Source organism: Scyliorhinus torazame, chromosome 17 (genome assembly GCF_047496885.1).
Source record: "Scyliorhinus torazame isolate Kashiwa2021f chromosome 17, sScyTor2.1, whole genome shotgun sequence".
Classification (NCBI taxonomy): domain Eukaryota; kingdom Metazoa; phylum Chordata; class Chondrichthyes; order Carcharhiniformes; family Scyliorhinidae; genus Scyliorhinus; species Scyliorhinus torazame.
The window spans coordinates 114,162,285-114,182,993 of NC_092723.1; the positions used below are offsets into that span (position 1 = coordinate 114,162,285).

The 20,709-nt window shown below is 51.6% G+C and overlaps 1 protein-coding gene across 1 annotated transcript in view; it reads right to left on the reverse strand.

Moving 5' to 3' along the window:
* Positions 1 to 20,709, reverse strand: part of LOC140394082 (putative sodium-coupled neutral amino acid transporter 10) — a 108,332-nt gene that overhangs the window by 42,205 nt on the left and 45,418 nt on the right. Inside the window, exons 3-5 of the mRNA XM_072480915.1 lie at positions 15,696 to 15,741; positions 4,980 to 5,073; positions 1,069 to 1,209 (exon numbers count right to left, since the gene is read on the reverse strand). Of these exons, the coding sequence (XP_072337016.1) occupies positions 1,069 to 1,209; positions 4,980 to 5,073; positions 15,696 to 15,741 (281 nt within the window). The remainder of the gene's footprint in view (positions 1 to 1,068; positions 1,210 to 4,979; positions 5,074 to 15,695; positions 15,742 to 20,709) is intronic.

Genomic DNA, 20,709 nt, shown 5'->3' on the forward strand with positions numbered 1-20,709 from the left:
AGAGACATCCCCACCGCAGAGCCATCCCCACTGCAGAGCTGTCCCCACCGCAGAGACATCCCCACTGCAGAGATGTCCCCACCGCAGAGACATCCCCACCGCAGAGACATCCCCATCGCAGAGACATCCCCATCGCAGAGACATCCCCACCGCAGAGACGTCCCCACCGCAGAGACATCCCAACCGCAGAAACATCCCCACCGCAGAGACGTCCCCACCGCAGAGATGTCCCCACCGCAGAGACATCCCCACCGCAGAGACGTCCCCACCGCAGAGACATCCCCACCGCAGAGATGTCCCCACCGCAGAGACATCCCCACCGCAGCGGCATCCCCATCGCAGAGACATCCCCACCGCAGAAACATCCCCACCGCAGCGGCATCCCCATCGCAGAGACATCACCACCGCAGAGACGTCCCCACCGCAGAGACGTCCCCACCGCAGAGATGACCCACTGCAGAGACATCCCCATCGCAGAGACATCCCCACCGCAGAGACATCCCCGCCGCAGACACGTCCCCACCGCAGAGACATCCCCACCGTAGAGACGTCCCCACTGCAGAGACGTCCCCACCGCAGAGACATCCCCACCGCAGAGACGTCCCCACCGCAGAGACGTCCCCACCGCAGAGACATCCCCGCCGCAGACACGTCCCCACCGCAGAGACATCCCCACCGTAGAGACGTCCCCACTGCAGAGACGTCCCCACCGCAGAGTCCCCATCGTAGAGCCACTTATCGCAGAGCCTCCCAACCACAGAGACGTCCCCACTCTGGAACCTCCCCAGAGTGGTAGCTCCTTCCCAAATAAGCTTACCCATGGGTACCAGAGCAAATAGTGCAGAGCGTTCAATTTCTATGGAACTGTACCCCAGCGAAGTCTAAAATGAGGACAATAAGATAAATCGCTTTACCCGTTAACGCAAATACAATAAAGTCAAATGTAAACATAATATTTTTGAAAACCTAACCTTTATATAATGGACAGTGATATATACACTGAGACAATCCATTTAACCAGCTGATTAATAATTCCAATCTGCTTCTTATTGTGCTCCTAATACTCACCACAATTATTAATAACAGGTAGAAGATAAGAGAGAACACTGACTGCCAGGCTGAATCTGACATATTCTTCTCCAGGCTGAGAGGAAGAATCACTGCCGAGGTGATGGTAAACAGTGCGAGAGCACATTGCCAGGGAGTACTCTGCCGGGAAAATTAACAAAAACTTGTGAAATGCCACAAACAATGACTACAGGAGGTTGCTTTTCCAGTTTATTTTAAGCCAGCTAAACTTAATTCACCTCATCATGGTTCTCCTGCACTGCTCTCCATGTTCAGAGCTTGAGGTCGCTGATCCTTCCCCAATCTAGTATTGAACTGTCAACGTGATCCAAAGTGGTGTGAGGCGACTCAAGTGGCATACTTACCCTTGGTCATCTGCACACCAGCATTTGTTCCCCCTTCCTTTCTGTCCACAGGTTTCCTCACCTCGTTTCATCTGCTGAACAATGACTCACTCCTTGGCTCTCAGTTGATCACCTGCCCCTCAGCCAAAAGGCCTTGTTCAGCTTTGGTAACAAGTATGGCAAGCTGTTTACCCAGGGAGGCATCACTGCCGTTTCTAACCTCACTAGGTATCCACACACACCTACACTTCTAACAAGTTTCGCCAGAGAGTGACTGCAAGGTTTTAAAAAATATTCATTCATGGGATGTGGGAATTGCTGGCAAGGCCAGCATTTACTGCCCATTTCTAAATGCCCTTGAGAAGGTGGTGATGAGCCACATTCTTAAACCGCTACAGTCCAAATGATGTAGGTACATCCATAGTGCTGCCATGGAGGGAGATCCAGGATTTTGACCCAGTGACAGTGAAAAAACAGTGATATATTCCCAAGTCAGGATGGTGCATGGTTTGGAGGGGAATTTGCGATGGTGGTGTTTCCATGTACCTGCTACCCTTGCTCTTCTGGATGGTAGCAGTCACAGGTTTGGATTGAGTGAGACATTACTCAAGTAGTCTAATATATCTTTGGACAGGCTCCATTACAATATTTAAAAAATAAGCAAACTACCGTCGAGACTGGAAATCTGAAAGGCGACACGGTGGCACAGTGGTTAGCACTGCTGCCTCACAGCGCCAGGGACCCGGGTTCCATTCCAGCTTTGAGGGGCTGTCTGTGTAGAGTTTGTACGATCACCCCGTGTTTGTGTGGGTTTCCTCCCAATGCTCTGGTTTCCTCCCACAATCCGAAGATGTGCAGGTGGATTGGCCATGTTCAATGCATGGGGTTATGGGAATAGGGTGGGGGACTGGGCCTGGGTGGAGTGCTCTTTCAGAGGGTGGGTGCAAACCCAATGGTCGAATGTACTCCTTCTGCATGGTAGGGATTCTATGAATAACTTCTATGGAAATCAGAAAAATGTTGAAAAACACCAGCAGATCAGGCAGCATCTGTGGAGAGAGAAATGGAGCTTGGTTCAGGTTGAGGGGGGACATTCTCCTTGTTTTAGTTCCGACGAAAAGTCATTGGCCTAAAACGTTAATTTTCCAATGGGGTGCTGATGAGGTGAAGTAACTAGAATGGGAGGAGATGCATGTTGCGCAGACTAATTTATCCCAATGGCATATTTTTATACATTCCATACAGTTCATGACACTGTACTTAAAACCACATGGGATCTAATATGGGAGTCTATCATTCCCCACTGCCATCCCTTCCGTCTTAGTGAGTAGGGATCAGGCCAAGTCAAATGCTGAGATCAATTTTTATTTGTTTATATTCCTCACACCTTGGTGGAAATTTGTTATTGACTGAGGCAGGCTCCAGGTTGCTGTCAAGCTGCAGGAGACATCAGGATTTCTATGGGGTTGAATATCGCTTGGGCTCATTAAATATAGTTTAGGTTAAGTACTTGTGGTGCTGTCGACTCACCCTTGCAATTAGAGACCACGGACTAATAATAGTCAGTGTGCATAGGGTCTGAATCACATTTGTATAATGAAAGACTATAATTAAATCAGGTAATGGGAATGAGTAGGAAGGGACTGAAATGTTAATGGATCGAGAGGGATGGAGGAGCACAAGGTATTTATGAAGGAACGTTTACAAAGGTATTTGTGGCATCTCTGAGTGTGTTGCATTGGAAATTCAAACTCGTTTGCCCACCTTGCATCAGCAACATTCTTTAGGAGCCTTCCCAGGTGATCCCAGGAGTCATGGCTAACTGGCTCTCGTTAACCTAAGGCAGGATGTTCCAGACAGGGGTGAGAAGAGCCCAGGTTCCAAGGGAGGAAAGGATCCCCGGTGTAGATCGATGATCTCATGGTGCCCAGACACTATCCCCCAAAAGGGAGGAAGCGTTTTCCAAACTTCAATCCTTGGCCATTAAGAGGCTCTGACTTTGGGCGTCACAGTGGGGCAGTGGTTAGCACTGGTGCCTCAAGGCACCCAGGGCCTGGCTTCAATCCCGGACCCCTGTCCATGTGGAGATTGCACATTCTCCCCGTGTTTGCGTGGGTCTCATTCCCACAACCCAAAGATGTGCAGGCTAGGTGGATTGGCCACGCTAAATTGTCCCTCAATTGGAAAAGAAATGTATTGGCCACTCTAAATTTAAATGAACAAGGCTCTGACTCCCTCCATTGGAGAATCCAAGCCTCCATTTTACCCTTCAGGTAGAAGAACTGCACTTCTTCTACAGATTTGGGAACCTGCCTCAACTATTACATCAATTATTAAGTACTAAACAATAATACTGGCGCTCCAGTCCAGTACTATGGAGGTGCTGTACTGTCGGATGTGCCATCTTTCCAATGAGACATTAAACTGAAGCCTGGCCTTCGCTCTCAGGTATATGTAAAATATTGCTTCTACACTATTTGAAGAAGGGCAGGAGAATCCTGGCCAATATTTCCTCCTTAACCAACACCACTGAAACAAATTGACTCAACATTTCTGTTATTCCTTCATGGGATGTGGGTGTTGCTAGCGACGCCAGCATTTGTTGCCCATCCCTAATTGTCCATGAACTGAGTGGCTTACTCGGCCATTTCAGAGGGCCATTTAAGAATCAACCACATTGCTGTGGATGTGGAGTCACATGTAGGCCAGACCAGGCAAGGACGACAGATTTCCTTCCCTGAAGTGCATTAGTGAACCAGATGGGTTTTTACAACAATCAATGAGAGTTTCATGGTGACTATTACTGAGACTAGTTTTATATTCCAAATTTATTAATTAACAATGAGAGTGTGTGAGTGTTTGTGAGAGAGTAAGTGTGAGAGTGAATGTGAGAGTGAGTGCGTGTGCAAGTGTGGGAGTGAGTGTGTGAGAGTGAGTGTACGAGAGTGTGAAAAGCATGTGAGAGTGTGTGAGAGAGTGTGAGAGTGAGTGCATGACTGTGAGTGCGTGACTGTTTGAGTGCGTGACTGTGTGAGTGTGTGAGAGTGAGTTTGTGAGTGTGTGTGGCTGTGTGAGTGCATAACAGTGAGTACGTGAGTGAGTAAGTGAGTGAGTGAGAGTGTGTGTGGGAGTGAGAGGGTGAGTGTTTGTGAGAGAGTGTGTGGGTGAGTGTGAATGTGAGTGTGAGAGAGTGTGAGAAAGTCTGTAAAAGATGAGTGAGTGAGAGGGTGAGTGACAGAGTGAATGTGAATGAGTATGTGTGGGTGAGTGTGTGTGTGAGTTAGTGAGAGAATGAGTGTGTTGTGCACATGTATGGATTCCAGGGCATGGCTAGAATCTGTTGATAATCCCCCAGCGCTCACTGTCCTGAATCACACATGAATAATTGACAAGGGTACGGATAGTCACTGCTACCTGAACAATTGGACTGTGGTGACGAAACCTATTTGTTCACGAGGGCAGGTTGGGGAGAAAATTGCAGAGAAACAAAACAGGATAAAAAGAGAAAAGTTAACCTCAACAAACCTTACATTTTGCCCGTTTTACTGAATAATATATTGAACTTACTGGGGTTCCAGTTAATGCCAGGTAAAGGTTGGCTCCCAGGTCATGAAGCACAGCAAAGAAAGCAATGCAGGTTCCCAGCATCAATCCAATCATGCTGTAAGCAGAAAATCAGCAACACCTCATTATTAAATTCAATTAAATTCAAAAGCAAAATTCTGCTTCTGTGCCAATGATCAAGTAGAAAATATTTAAATGGGAAATGAGAAAACTTTTCTCTTATTTTGTGGAATCCCAATGTACCATTGACTGATTAATGTCTTTATGGGGTATCCTCCCTTTTCTCAGCCCTGGTCTTTTGTTGTGACTTCAAGTTCCAGAGCCTTATGCACATAATATAGGCCGACACTCGAGTGCAGTACTGAGGAGTGCTGCAGTGTCAGAGGTGCCCTATTTTGAATGAGACGTTAAAGAAAGACTTTGGGCAGAATTCTCCGGGCCTTCCTGCCGGCAGGGTCTTCCATTCCCAATTAAGTTACCCACCCCACCACCACTCCTCCACCCGCAGCGCCCCTGAGGCAAGCCACGAAAATTGCCACTGTCTTTGGCGAATTTCTTATGGCGAGTTTCTTCCGCCATGGGAAAACCTGCCATGGGTCTGGAAATTCCCGGACCTTGTCTGACCCCCTTGTCTAACACATTCCAGGGTGCTATTTTGAAGAAAAGTTGGGAAGTTCTGCCAATATCTTGGCCAGTATTTATCCCTTAATATGTCATTAGAAAATGTGGTCATATATCACATTGCTGTTTCTGACATCCTGCTGTGCACAGATTAAGAGCAATGGGGCGCGATTCTCCGAGGCCGCGCCGGTTGGGAGAATCGCCGGCCGCGCCATTATATCGCACGACGCCGGTCCGACGCCGTCCCGCCACTCTCCCAACCTGCAAGAACGGCCGCGTCGAGTTCTGCGCCGCGCCAGCCGGAGAATCGCCCAAGACATTCACAATGGCGATTCTCCGGTACTCCCGCTATTCTCCGGCCCGGATAGGCCGAGCGGCCTCTCCGACACGACAGGTTCCCGCTGGCGCCGTCCACACCTGGTCGCTTCCGGCGGGAATTGTGCAGGAATGCTGGGGGGGCAGCCTGTGGGGGGAGGGGGGTTCCTTCACCAGGGGGGCCTCCGATGGGGTCTGGCCCGCGATCGGGGCCCACCGATCGGCGGGCCAACTTCTCTAAAGGAGGACCTCCTTTCCTCCGCCGCCCTGCAAGATCCTCCCGCCATCTTCTTGCGGGGCGGCCTCGGGGAGGACGGCAACCGTGCATGCGCGGGTGACTTCATTTACGCGACGCCGGCCGCGTCATTTACGCGGCGCCAAGGCCCAGCGCACGTAAAATACGCGACCTCGCTCCTAGCCTCCCGGGGGCGGGAGAATAGGGGGCTGGGAGCGGGCTCCGACGCCAGAGTGAAACACTCTGGTTTTCACTCCGGCGTCAGGACTTTGTCTCCCTTTGGGAGAATCGTGCCTATGATTCCTACAATATGACCGGCGCCAAAAAAGGTGCAAATCAGTCCGGCATCGCGCCGCCCCAAAGGTGCGGAATCCTCCGCATCTTGACCAGCCGAGCCCTAACCTTGAGGTGCTAGGCCCGCGCCGGACTGATTTCCACCCCGCCAGCTGGCGGGAAAGGCCTTTGGTGCCCCGCCAGCTGGCGCGGAAATGACATTGCCGGGCGGCGCATGCGCGGGAGTGTCAGCGGCCGCTCATGGCATCCCCGCGCATGCGCAGTGGAGTGAGTCTCTCCCGCCTCCGCCATGGTGGAGACCATGGGGAAGGCGGAAGGAAAAGAGTGCCCCCATGGCACAGGCCCGCCCGCGGATCGGTGGGCCCCGATCGCGGGCCAGGCCACCGTGGGGGCACCCCCCGGGGCCAGATCGCCCCGCGCCCCCCCCAGGACCCCGGAGCCCACCCGTGCCGCCTTGTCCCGCTGGTAAGAGAGGTGGTTTAATCCACGCCGGTGGGACAGGCATTCTAGCAGCGGGACTTCGGCCCATCCGGGCCAGAGAATCGCCGGGGGAGGGCCCGCCAAACGGCGCGGCGCGATTCACCCCCCCGCCGAAAATCCAGTGCCGGAGAATTCGGCAACCGGCGGGGGCGGGATTCACGCCTGCCCCCGGCGATTCTCCGACCCAGCAGGGGGTCGGAGAATCTCGCCCCAGAAGTATTTTCATGGGATGTGGACATTACTGGCTGGGCCAGTATTTATTGCCCATCCCTAATTGCCCTTGAACTGAGTGACCTGCTTGCCGTTTCAGAAGGCAATCAAGAGTCAATCACATTGCTGTGGGTCTGGAGACACATGTAGGCCAGACCAGATAGGTTTGGCAGATTTCCTTCCCTAAAGGGCACCAGGGAACCAGATGGGTTTTTACAACAATCAACAATGGCTTCATGACCATTAGACCAATAACTAGTGGGAGATACAGTGTGGGGGTGACTGTTTTCCCCGTGCTCCTTAAGGAGTATGAGCTCCCCCACCAGGGGCGGGGAGCTTACCCATACTTGTATAAAAGGTCGGCCATTCTGGAACCGATTGACAGGAGAGAGTGCCTAATGAGGTTCTACCTGTACTCATGTATATAATTAATGTAAAGTAAATGTCATTTACTTTTTTGCTTATTGTGGACTCCCTGTACCTTATTAAAATTAGACATCACTTCCGGTTGCGGCCATGCCTGAATAGGTCGCACGTTCGCCAGCTCCCGCCGGGAACGGACTTTAGGGCTCTCTAGAGGGGCCCCAACGGCACTTGTTCGACGGCTTCCAGTGTGGGAAGGTGACAGCAAGGTCCCCCCGACAGTATATGGATTGGACCAGGAGTGGAGCGGTGAAAAAAGAGATCTTGGAGCAGCGAAAAGTGAGAGGGAGAAAAAGCAAGATGGCGGCGGGTGGAGACCAAGTAGCATGGGCGCAGTGGTCGCAGGAGCAGCAGGAGTTTCTTAAACACTGCTTTGAGGAGCTGAAGATGGAAATGCTGGCGCCAATGAAGGCGGCGATTGAGAAGCTAGTGGAGACCCAGAGGACCCAGGGGGCGGCGATCCGGGAGGTGCGGCAGAAAGCCTCGGAGAACGAGGATGAGATCTTGGGCCTGCCGGTGAAGGTGGAGGCACACGAGGCGCTGCATAAGAGGTGGGTGGAAAGATTTGAGGACCTGGAGAATAGGTCGAGAAGGAAGAATCTTCGGATTCTGGGTCTCCCTGAAGGAGTTGAGTGGCCCGATACCGGGGCATATGTGAGCACGATGCTCAATTCGCTGATGGGCGCGGGAGCTTTCCCGAGGCCCCTGGAGCTAGATGGGGCTCATCGGGTCCTGGCAAGGAGACACAAGGCCAAAGAGCCGCCAAGGGCTCTAGTGGTGAGGTTGCACCGATTTATGGATAGAGAGTGTGTCCTGAGATGGGCCAGGAAAGAGCGGAGCAGCAGGTGGGAGAACACGGAGATCCGAATCTACCAGGACTGGAGTGCAGAGCTGGCCAAGAAGAGAGCTGGCTTTAATTGGACCAAGGCGGTGCTCCATCGGAAGGGGGTGAAGTTCGGTATGCTGCAGCCAGTGCGATTGTGGGTCACATTCCAAGATCGACACCACTATTTCGAAACACCTGATGAGGCTTGGAGATTTATACAGACTGAAAAGTTGGACACAAATTGAGGGTTTGCTGTTGTGGGGGGGGATGTTTGTTGTATATATGGTTTTAACTAGTGTAGGGAATGTTCCCTTGGTTGGGTGCTGGATGGGGATGGATGAAGGGATTTGATGGGGAGACTGTGGAAGAGTGTGGGCGCCGGTGTTGGAGGGAGGGGAGGCCCGGGGATGGGGGAATTGAGATAAGGCCGCAAAAGGAGCTGCGCCAGTGGGGGCGGGGGCGGCTCAGGAAAGCGCAGGCTTTTTCCCGCACTAGGGAAGGACGGCGGTGGGGGTCGGAGGAGCGCACACCGACTGCTAGGGAGGAGGGGGAGGGGGGATTCCCACACTGGGGGGGGCCGATGGGAAGGCAGGAGAGGCCGGGGTCAGCAGGAGTCAGCTGACTTACGGGAGTGTTATGGGGAGCAAAAGAGCTAGATATGGATCTAGTGGGGGGAGGGGGGGAGGGGGGTATAGGGTTGCTGCTGCATTGGCCAATGGGGAATTGGAAATAGGAGAGGTGGTCGGGGCGGGGGTCCGCCGTCTGGGGGACTGGAGAGTGCGGGAGGCGCGGGCACGTGACTGGCCTAGAAAAGGAGATGGCTAGTCGGCAGGGGGGTGGTGAGAAGCCCCCCAATCTGGCAGATAACTTGGAATGTGAGGGGCCTGAATGGGCCGGTTAAGAGGGCCCGAGTGTCCGCGCACTTAAAGGGACTGAAGGCAGACGTGGTCATGCTTCAGGAGACACATTTGGTGGCAGACCAGGTCAGGTTGAGAAAGGGATGGGTAGGACAGGTATTCCATTCGGGGCTGGATGCGAAGAACAGAGGGGTTGCAATACTGATGGGGAAGCGGGTGTCGTTTGAGGCCAAGAATATTGTAGTGGATAATGGGGGTTGATACGTGATGGTGAGTGGTAGGTTTCAGGGGGTGTGGGTGGTACTGGTAAACGTATACGCCCAGAACTGGGATGATGCCGGATTTATGAAGCGCATGCTGGGTTGGATTCCGGACCTGGAGGCAGGAAGCTTGATAATGGGGGGGGATTTCAACACGGTGCTGGATCCAGCATTAGATCGCTCCAGATCCAAGGCAGGGAAGAGGCCGGCTGCGGCCAAGGTGCTTAGGGGGTTTATTGACCAGATGGGGGGAGTGGATCCGTGGAGGTTTGCTAGGCCCCGGCCAGGGAATTCTCATTCTTTTCCCATGTACATAGAGCCTACTCCCGGATGGATTTTTTTGTGTTGAGTAGGGCGCTAATCCCGAAAGTGGAAGGAACGGAGTATTCGGCCATAGCCATCTCAGACCACGCCCCGCACTGGGTGGAGCTGGAGTTAGGAGAGGAGAGGGACCAGCGCCCGCTGTGGCATCTTGATGTGGGATTATTGGCGGATGGGGAGGCATGCGGGAGGGTGCGGGGGTGCATTGAGAGATACTTGGAGGCCAATGACAACGGAGAGGTGCAGGTGGGGGTAGTCTGGGAGGCGTTGAAGGCGGTGGTCAGGGGAGAGTTAATCTCCATTAGGGCCCACAGGGAGAAGAGAGAGGGCAGGGAGTGGGAGAGGTTGGTGGGGGAGATCTTAAGGGTGTACAGGAGATATGCAGAGGCCCCCGAGGAGGGACTACTTAGGGAGCGGCGAAGCCTCCAGATGGAGTTTGACCTGTTGCGACAGGGAAAGCAGAGGCACAGTGGAGGAAAGCACAGGGGGCGACGTACGAGTATGGGGAGAAGACGAGCCGGATGCTGGCACACCAGCTCCGTAAGAGGGTGGCAGCGAGGGAGATAGGGGGAGTTAAGGATAGCAGGGGGAATACGGTGCGGAGTGCGGTGAGAGTAAATGAGGTATTTAAGGACTTCTATGAGGAGCTGTACAGATCTGAGCCCCCAGCGGGGGAAGAGAGGATGCGACGATTTTTGGATCAACCGAGGTTCCCGAGGGTGGAGTAGCAGGAGGTGGCTGGTTTAGGGGCGCCAATTGGGTTGGAGGAGCTGGTTAAAGGATTGGGGAACATGCAGGCGGGGAAGGCCCCGGGGCCAGATGGGTTCCTGGTCGAGTTTTATGGGAAATATGTGGACCTGCGAGGCCCATTGTTAGTGTGAACTTTCAATGAAGCAGGGGAGAGGGGGACCCTGCCCCCGACAATGTCTGGGGCGCTGATCTCGCTGATTCTGAAGCGGGAGAAGGACCCGTGGCAATGTGGGTCGTATAGACTGATCTCGCTCCTCAATGTGGATGCTAAGTTGCTGGCAAAAGTGCTGGCCACGAGAACTGAGGACTGTGTCCCTGGAGTGATTCATGATGACCAGGCGGGATTTGTAAAGGGTAGGTAGCTAAACACTAATGTGCGGAGGCTCCTCAATGTGATTATGATACCATTGGTGGAGGGAGAGGCGGAGGTAGTGGCAGCTATGGACGCGGAGAAGGCCTTCGACCGGGTGGAGTGGGAGTATCTTTGGGAAGTGCTGCGGAGGTTTGGGTTCGGGGAGGGGTTTATCAGTTGGGTCAGGCTCCTATATAGAGCCCCGGTGGCGAGTGTGGCTATGAATCGGCGGAGTTCGGAGCACTTTCGGCTGCACCGAGGGACGAGGGAGGGGTGCCCCCTGTCCCCCTTGTTGTTTGCATTGGCAATTGAGCCTCTGGCCATGGCACTAAGGGAGTCCAGGAAATGGAGGGAGTTGGTCCGAGGGGGAGAGGAACATCAGGTGTCGCTGTATGCGGACGACCTGTTGCTGTATGTGGCAGATCCAGTGGAGGGGATGGTAGAGGTCATGCGGATCCTAAGGGAGTTTGGGGACTTCTCGGGCTATAAGCTCAACGTAGGGAAAAGTGAGCTCTTTGTGGTGCATCCAGGGGACCAGGGAAGGGGGATAGACGACCTACCATTGAAGAGGGCAGACAGGAACTTTCGGTACTTGGGGATCCAGGTGTTTGGGAGCTGGGGTGCCCCGCACAAGCTCAATTTGACATGGTTGGTGGAGCAGATGGAGGAGGATTTCAAAAGTTGGGATGTGCTGCCACTCTCGCTAGCGGGCAGGGTACAGTCGGTTAAAATGATGGTCCTCCCGAGGTTTCTCTCTGTGTTCCAGTGCCTTCCCATTGTGATTCCCAAGGCCTTTTTTAAACGGGTAGGTCGGAGCATCATGGGTTTCGTGTGGGCAAATAAGACCCCGAAGGTAAAGAGGGTGTTTCTGGAGCGTAGCAGGGACAGGGGAGGGCTGCCGCTGCCGAATCTGTGCGGCTACTATTGGGCAACCAATGTGGCGATGATCCGTAAATGGGTAATAGAGGGAGAGGGGGCAGCGTGGAAGAGGTTGGAGATGGCGTCCTGCAGGGGCACGAGCCTGAGGGCGCAGGTGACGGCACCGCTGCCGCTCTCGCCGACAAGGTACACCATGAGTCTGGTGGTGGCGGTAACGTTGAAGATCTGGGGGCAGTGGAGACGACACAGGGGCGAGGTGGGAGCCTCGGTTTGGTCCTCGATTCGGCAGAACCATCGGTTCGTCCCGGGAAGGATGGATGGGGGGTTTCGGAGCTGGCATCGGGCAGGGATCAGAAGAATGGGGGACCTGTTTATAGATGGGACGTTTGCGAGCCTAGGGGCACTGGAGGAGAAGTTTGGGTTATCCCCGGGAAATGCGTTCAGGTCTCTGCAAGTGAGGGCGTTTGTGAGGCGGCAGGTGAGGGAATTCCCGTTGCTCCCGGTGCAGAGGATTCAGGACAGGGTGATTTCGGGTGCATGGGTCGGAGAAGGCAAGGTTTCGGCGATCTATCAAGAGATGAAAGAAGAGGAGGAGGTTTCGGTAGAGGAGATAAATGGCAAGTGGGAGGAGGAGCTTGGGGAGGAGATTGCTGAAGGTCTGTGGGCTGATGCCCTGAGTAGGGTTAATTCTTCCTCCTCTTGCGCCAGGCTCAGCCTAATACAGTTCAAGCTTGTTCACAGAGCGCATATGACAGGGGCGAGGATGAGTAGGTTCTTTGGGGTGGAGGACAGGGGCGACATTCTCCGACCCCCCGCCGGGTCGGAGAATCGCCGGGGGCTGGCGTGAATCCCGCCCCCGCCGGTTGCCGAAGTCTCCGGCACCGGATATTCGGCGGGGGCAGGAATCGCGCCGCGCCGGTTGGCGGGCCCCCCGCTCGATTCTCCGGCCCGAATGGGCCGAAGTCCCGGCGATAAATTGCCTGTCCCGCCGGCGTAAATTAAATCACCTACCTTACCGGCGGGACAAGGCGGCGTGGGCGGGCTCCGGGGTCCTGGGGGGGGGCGCGGGGGCGATCTGACCCCGGGGGTTGCCCCCACGGTGGCCTGGCCCGCGATCGGGGCCCACCGATCCGCGGGCGGACCTGTGCCGTGGGGGCACTCTTTCCCTTCCGCCTCCACCACGGTCTCCACCATGGCGGAGGTGGAAGAGACTCCCTCCACTGCGCATGCGTGGGAAACTGTCAGCGGCCTCTGACGCTCCAGCGCATGCGCCGCCCAGAGATGTCATTCCCGCACCAGCTGGCGGGGCAACAAAGGCCGTTTCCGCCAGCTGGCGGGGCGGAAATCCCTCCGCCGTCGTCCTAGCCCCTCAATGTTGGGGCTCGGCCCCCAAAGATGCGGAGCATTCCGCACCTTCGGGGCGGCGCGATGCCCGTCTGATTGGCGCCGTTTTGGGCGCCAGTCGGCGGACATCGCGCCGTTTCCGGAGAATTTCGCCCTAGATGTGGGAGGTGCTCGGGGAGTCCGGAAAATCACGTCCACATGTTCTGGTCGTGCCCGGCGCTGGAGGGGTTTTGGAGGGGTCTTGCGAGGACTAAGTCCAAGGTGGTGAAAGTCCAGGTCAAGCCAAGTTGGGGGTTGGCATCATTTGGGGTAATGGACGAGCCGGGAGTGCAGGAGGCGAAAGAGGCAGGTACCCTGGCCTTTGCGCCCTGGTAGCCCCGTGGAGGATCTTGTTATTATGGAAGGACGCAAAGCCCCCCAGTGTGGAAGCCTGGATAAATGACATGGCAGAGTTCATTAAGCTGGAGAGGATAAAGTTTGCCTTACGAGTGGCAACCGTTCCTAGACTATCTCGCGGAGCGCTAGGAGGAGGTCAGCAGCAGCAGCAACCCATGGGGGTGGGGAGAGGGTGGTGTCTCTTTCGGGGGGTATTTGGGTGGGTGGGGGGGGTTTCCCCAAGGGTACTCTTGAATGTCATAGGGGGGTGTTAATATATGCGGGAGAAACCCAATGTATAAGTAGTTTATTATTTTTGATTGTGCTGTTTGTGTTCTTTCTTCTTTTTGTTATGGGGGGGGGGGCTTGTTTGTTAAAACATTTTGTTGGAAAAATTTGAATAAGCACATTTTTAAAAAAAATTACATTAAAATTAGACATTTAATTCCAGATTTATATTAACTTCAAACGTCACCATCTGCCATGGTGGGATTCAAACCCATCTCCCCAGAGAATTACCGAGGGTATCGGAATTACTAGTCTAGTGACAACACCACTAAGCAATTGCCTCCCCTCATTGGCTATTGAGCACTTTGGGATGTCCTGAAGTCTCTCCAGGCACTATATCAATGCAAGTCCTTTGTTTTTATCTCCCCCTCTTCATTTACCTGAACATTTTGACAGTATGGTCCTACCTCTATTAAAACACCAAAACATGTTGATGTAATTGGAATGCTGCCATGTTAGAGGAACTGAGCTTTTCACAGATGGCCAGGAACTATTTACAAGAACAACAATTCGCATTTGGAGAAAAATAGCCCAAAATGTTTCACAGAGCTCTAATCAGAACCTATGTGACTGGATTCCCCGCTGGCAGGATTCTCCTTTGCGCCGGCAGCGCACCCACGCCCGCAGATTTCCCGGCGGCGTGGGGCCTCCCACAATGGGCAATCCCATTGGCCGGCTGGCGGGACAGAGAATCCCCCTGCCGGCTGGGGCGCGCCGTAACAGAAAAAGGGGGAAAGTTGTACAAACTATGGACTGTGAGTTTGTAGAGTGTGTTTTTGTATCTGTGGCTATTTTCTTTCCACATGCTTGAAATAAAATCCATTTTTTGAATAAAAGGATTGGAATTCGAGAGAACCACTGTGGGAAATTCCAGCCAATTAAAGTTGTCAGGCCTGACTTCCCCACACAGGATAAAGTGAAAACATTATCCATTTATTTTTAGGGACAGATGGATGATTGTTAAGACAAGGAGAGGGGCAATGATTAGATCCTGACTCTGTCAAACGGTGAGTCAGCAGTCTGTTGTGCATTCCTGTAGATTTTTAATTCCATTGGCTCCAACAAGCAGCTGGCTTGCTTTATTATTAGCAAACAGATAATCAGCAGAGGATGCCCGAGAATAACTGAGGGCGAGACAGTGGAAGCAAAAGGGGGGAAATTATCTTGGGCCAATCTACGTGGATTACTTTGTAGTTCCTTTCAAATGACTAGAGAGAATTCAGTCACCTTGGGCGACATTCTCCGACCCCCCCGCCGGATGGGCCGAAGTCCCGCCGCTAAAATGCCTGTCACGCCGGCCTAAATTGAACCACCTACCTTACCGGCGGGACAAGGCGGCGTGGGCGGGCTCCGGGGTCCTGGGGGGGGCACGGGGCGATCTGGCCCTGGGGGGGTGCCCCCACGGCGGCCTGGCCCGCGATCGGGGCCCACCGATCCGCGGGCAGGCCTGTGCCATGGGGGCACTCTTTCCCTTCCGCCTCCGCCACGGTCTCCCTCCACTGCGCATGCGTGGGAAACTGTCAGCGGCCGCTGACGCTCCCACGCATGCGCCGCCCCGACATGTCATTTCCGCGCCAGCTGGCGGGGCAACAAAGGCCGTTTCCGCCAGCTGGCGGGGCGGAAATTCCTCCGGCGCCGGCCTAGCCCCTCAATGTTGGGCTCGGCCCCCAAAGATGCGGAGCATTCCGCACCTTTGGGGCGGCGCGATGCCCGTCTGATTGGCGCCGTTTTGGACGCCAGTTGGCGGACATCGCGCCGTTTCCGGAGAATTTCGCCCCTTATGTCGCAACTGCAAACTGTACAGGGAGAATAAGATAGGAAACAACGTGGGAACTCTCACCCAAACAACATGAAAGCTTCCGGTGTCAAACTCATCGTAGGCCGCTTACCTGATTGCAACCACTAACTTTCCAAATATTCCATTCGATATCTGAGCTGAAATGCAAATTGTAAATTTGGTGAGTGATAATTCAAAATTCTCAGCTATCATACAATCTTCAGGAAAGGACAGATAAAGGAGTATTGAGGAAGTCCGACTGATTTCAAAGTATGTAGTATGGGCCAGGATTTAGAGAACACCAAAGTATATCATAGAGTATATCATAGAGTTCACCTGACCCACAATTTTTAATAGATTTTAGTTATGGGCCACACTTTACATGTGTGGTGCAACAGAGATCTAAAGTATTTTTAAACAAAAACAATGTTTATTCTATGAATCCAGTTAACATTTTATAAACACACAGTAAACATCTTATCAACTACCAACCTTGATAATCCCCACAGATACAATACTCTATAGGTAACTCTTAATAACTTTCCTAGCAACATCCATAAGTCATATACCCTTTTTAACAAAGCCAACAGGTTTGAATTCTCTATAGAAAGCAGGTATCACTTTTAAATTATCAAGTGAGCTGAAGACACTCTTTAGATTGCACAGAGAGAGATCAATACAGCTTTTTGCTTGAATGCAGCTCCCTACTACTTAAAATGAAAGTAAAACACAAAGCAGCATCCAGCTCAAAACGAAAGTAAAAGACAGAATCACATTCCAGCTCCACCCACACAATGACATCACTGCAGCTATTTGATAAAACACGCCTTTCTTAAAGAGACTCTCACATGACATATGCAAGCCACATTTTGAAAGCCAAGCAAGTTTAATGGTCGAAATAATGAATAAGTTCCAAGTAGTTCAAGTAATTGGACAAAATCAATGATTGTTAAATGTATAATCCACACTGACATTAAAATGCAGCAGCATTTTCACCATTATTGTCGGGAGTGACCTTTCCTACCTTTTGGGTTATTAGTTTACAAGGCCTTGCAGAAGCTTAGATTGTTCACTTTACTGAACAGAATTGTGGTAAGGGTTTGTTCAGTACCTCTCACAATGAGGTTCAGAGGCTTGTAAGGTCAGTCATGCTAATTGGTAACATATAACTATAGACATATATTTGACCTGTATTCGAATCTCTCCATACAACTCTGTCTCCTGACTACTGCCATGCGTCTCTCTATATCACACTATGGGCAGTACAGTTTGTCAGTCCCACATTAACCCTTTTTATGCTGGAAACCCCTTATACTACACCTCCCCCCAAGTCTTTACCCAACATGAGTCATGAGCTCAGCCTGCAGTTTGACTTTCATGGGCACATTCCATTCTTTCCTGCGCCCTTGTACCTCCCTGAGGTATGCGCTGGTGAGTTGATGGTGTTACGACTCCTGGGCCAGTACACGTTCAATTCCAGCCCCACTTGACCCGGAGTCACAACACAGATGAAAATAGATCTTATATTTGGTTGAATTAAATTGACCACAGCCACCACAAGTAACACAAGTAACCTTTTATTATTAACAGTAATTAGAATTAAATGGGCAAAAAATATAACTAACTATCCACAAGCTGATTCCTAACTCCCCTCCCCTTTCTAACTCCCACCCTCTCTACACACACACAACATAGATGGAAATGGTGGTTGAGAAGTAAAGAAAATATAATATAATAGAAGGAAAAGGATCTTTGATTCAGATGGATGTCTTCCAGCTAGTTTCTTTCTCAATGTTAAGTCTTCAGTTGGGTACTTTCTTTTCCTTCAGCTTGAAATGATCTTCACTACAGACTCACAAAGATAGCAGGCAACCGGTCGTGGAGAAAGAGAGAAAACACAGCTCCTTTTCCTTCGAGGGTCTAGAGGCTTCTGGCAGGTTTTCTCTGAAAAACCAAACGCTGACTGTTGTCAGGCAGAACACTATCCCTGGCCAATCCACTGGTTGCCAGTTAACCATCGAACCGACTTCCTCCAAAGCCAGTCCTAACATTCATTCAGTACCGATGAGTCTGACAGAATGTCAGCATTCCAAAAGGAGAATCCAGGATCCTTGATCTCACCCCAGAAGCAGAGTTGAACTTTTTCCTGGTGTGGTACCTCAATGTCATGGACTGTTTTGGGATCCTCCACATGTCTTTCTGTCTTAGAATCGCGCAGCTTTCCAAAACGTCCCAGCCGGTTGCAGTGGAAGCACTGTGCAGGGATTGCTGCACATTGCTCTCAGCTGTGAGCTCTTTTGACACCACAGCACAGAAATGGTCTCCCACCTTTGTGTGGTCTGATTGGGTATTGTCCTCCTTGGCCTGGAATCTTCCTGGCTTTTTGTTGTTTATGAGATGGACCATTGGAGTTGTTCTCTCCCATGGCTTCCTCGCCTCATAGAATCATAGAATTTACAGTGCAGAACGAGGCCATTCAGCCCATCAAGTCTGCACCGTTCCTTGGAAAGAACTACCTAAGCCCACATCTCTACCCCATCCCTGTAATCCAGTAACCCCACCCAACCTGTTTGGACACTAAGGGCAATTTAACATGCCCAATCCACCTAACCTGCACATCTTTGGACTGTGGGAGGAAACCGGAGCACCCAGAGGAAATCCACGCAGACACGGGGAGAATGTGCAGACTCCACACAGACAGTGACCCAAGCCGGGATTCAAACCTGGGGCTGAGAAGCAACTGTGCTATCCACTGTGCTACCGTGCTGGCCCACCGGAGCTGGTGTCGTTAGCAAAATTCAGATTACCTGATTATTTGGAAGGCCTTTTCTAGAATCAGAGATCTTCTTTTGCCTATAGTACGAAAGACAATCATCAGACAATCTGACCACTATTCGCTCTCATGTGAGCTCTAACGTAAGTCTGCCAGAATCAGACTTCAGCAGTCTGTATAGCTGGTTTATGAAAGAATCAACAGGGTCTCCAGGCTGCTGCACTCACTTGTTGAACTTTGCTCGCTCCAAAATATAACTTTTGAATTATAGTAGGTATCAAAGGATTTCAGAACCTTTCCAAACATATCTGAATAAACTTATTGTTTATTCCTTGCCTTGCAATGATGTCATCAACTATTAGCCCTACTGAGTACAGGAGTGTATTCACTTCTTCAGCCTCTGTCTTCTTATCTTGCCAAAGCCCTCAATTCTGTGCCTGGTCTGGCCCTTGAATCAACCCAAATTGATCTGGTAGAGTAGATTTATTATCCACCATTGCTTTTCAGCCCAGGGGAGTACAGCTTTAAATGCTGTTCCACTCTTCAAGATGGGGAGATACTGGCATTGGACTGGGGTGAGCACAGTAAGAAGTCTTACAACACCAGGTTAAAGTCCAACAGGTTTGTTTCAAACACTAGCTTTCGGAGCACTGCTCCTTCCTCAGGTGAATGAAGAGGTATGCTCCAGAAACATATATAGACAAATTCAAAGATGCAAGACAATGCTTTGAATGCAAGCATTTGCAGTTAATTAAGTGTTTACAGATCCAGAGATAGGGCTAACCCCAGGTTAAATAGGTGTGAATTGTATCAAGCCAGGACAGTTGGTAGGATTTCGCAGGCCAGATGGTGGGGATGAATGTAATGCGACATGAATCCCAGGTCCCGGTTGAGGCCACACTCATGTATGCGGAACTTGGCTATAAGTTTCTGCTCGGCGATTCTGCGTTGTCGCGCGTCCTGAAGGCCGCCTTGGAGAACGCTTACCCGGAGATCAGAGGCTGAATACCCTTGACTGCTGAAGTGTTTCCCGACTGGAAGGGAACATTCTTGCCTGGTGATTGTCGCGCGATGTCCGTTCATTCGTTGTCGCAGCGTCTGCATGGTCTCGCCAATGTACCACGCTTCGGGACATCCTTTCCTGCAGCGTATGAGGTAGACAACGTTGGCCGAGTCGCACGAGTATGTACCGCGTACCTGGTGGGTGGTGTTCTCATGTGGTAATGGTGGTATCCAAGTCGATGATCTGGCACGTCTTGCAGAGATTGCCATGGCAGGGTTGTGTGGTGGCATGGTCGCAACCTCCAACAAACCATTGTTTACAGCAAACTACCCAGCCTTCAGAACAGCGACCACAACTGTCCTGGCTTGAGACAATTCACACCTCTTTAACCCAGGGTTACCCCTATCTCTGGATCTGTAAACACTTAATTCACTGCAAATGCTCACATTCTACACATTGTCTTGCATCTTTGAATTGTCTATATATATGTTTCTGGAACATACCTCTTCATTCACCTGAGGAAGGAGCAGCGCTCCGAAAGCTAGTGTTTGAAACAAACCTGTTGGACTTTAACCTGGTGTTGTAAGACTTCTTACTGTCTTCAAGATGGCGCAGCAGTAACCAGTTTTTTCAATGCTTCTTCCCATGCTTGTCAGGTTTAGACAGGTGAATTTTCTAATCAAAGGTTCGGGCACTTTAGAACATTTTCAGAATATTCGGGTGATTGAAAGGCAATTCCCAGCTTTAGCTGGGTTTGTAATTATTTTTCCATGGGATTTGGCTGCCACAGCATTTGACGCCAACCTGGCTAGCCACGGTGATTAATGAAACCCACTGCTCGGACTGATCAATAGCTTGAAGACTTTGAAAGGCTAGCTTAGCCTTAGAACTGAATTTTTGCTCACCTTTGCTCGGCCCTTTGACTCTGATTCCTAATGGATCTCCAAGTGTTCTGGTGGAGTCCTCTAGCTTCACCATGGAATTTTCTTCTGCCCTCCAGCCTCCATATCTGCAGTGGAGCTTCTTCCTTGGTGATCTCCTGCTGCCTTCGGTTCAAATGCACTTCAGTCAAGTCAGGACGCTGTACCTTCCGTTTTTCAGATTCCAGGTCCTTCACCAGCTTCTTTGGTTCTGCATTTTGCTGCTAGCGATCACCATGTTGTAAGGGTTTGTTCAGTAGATCTCACAAAGAGGTCCAGAGGCTTGTACGTTGAACAGTTGGTAAGACATAACTACATACATATGCCTGACTTCTACTCGAGACTCTCCCGACGACTCTATCTCTTGCCTGCTGCCATGTCCCTCTCCACTTCACGGTGTGGGCAGTGCTATTCTCCAGTCTCACATTAA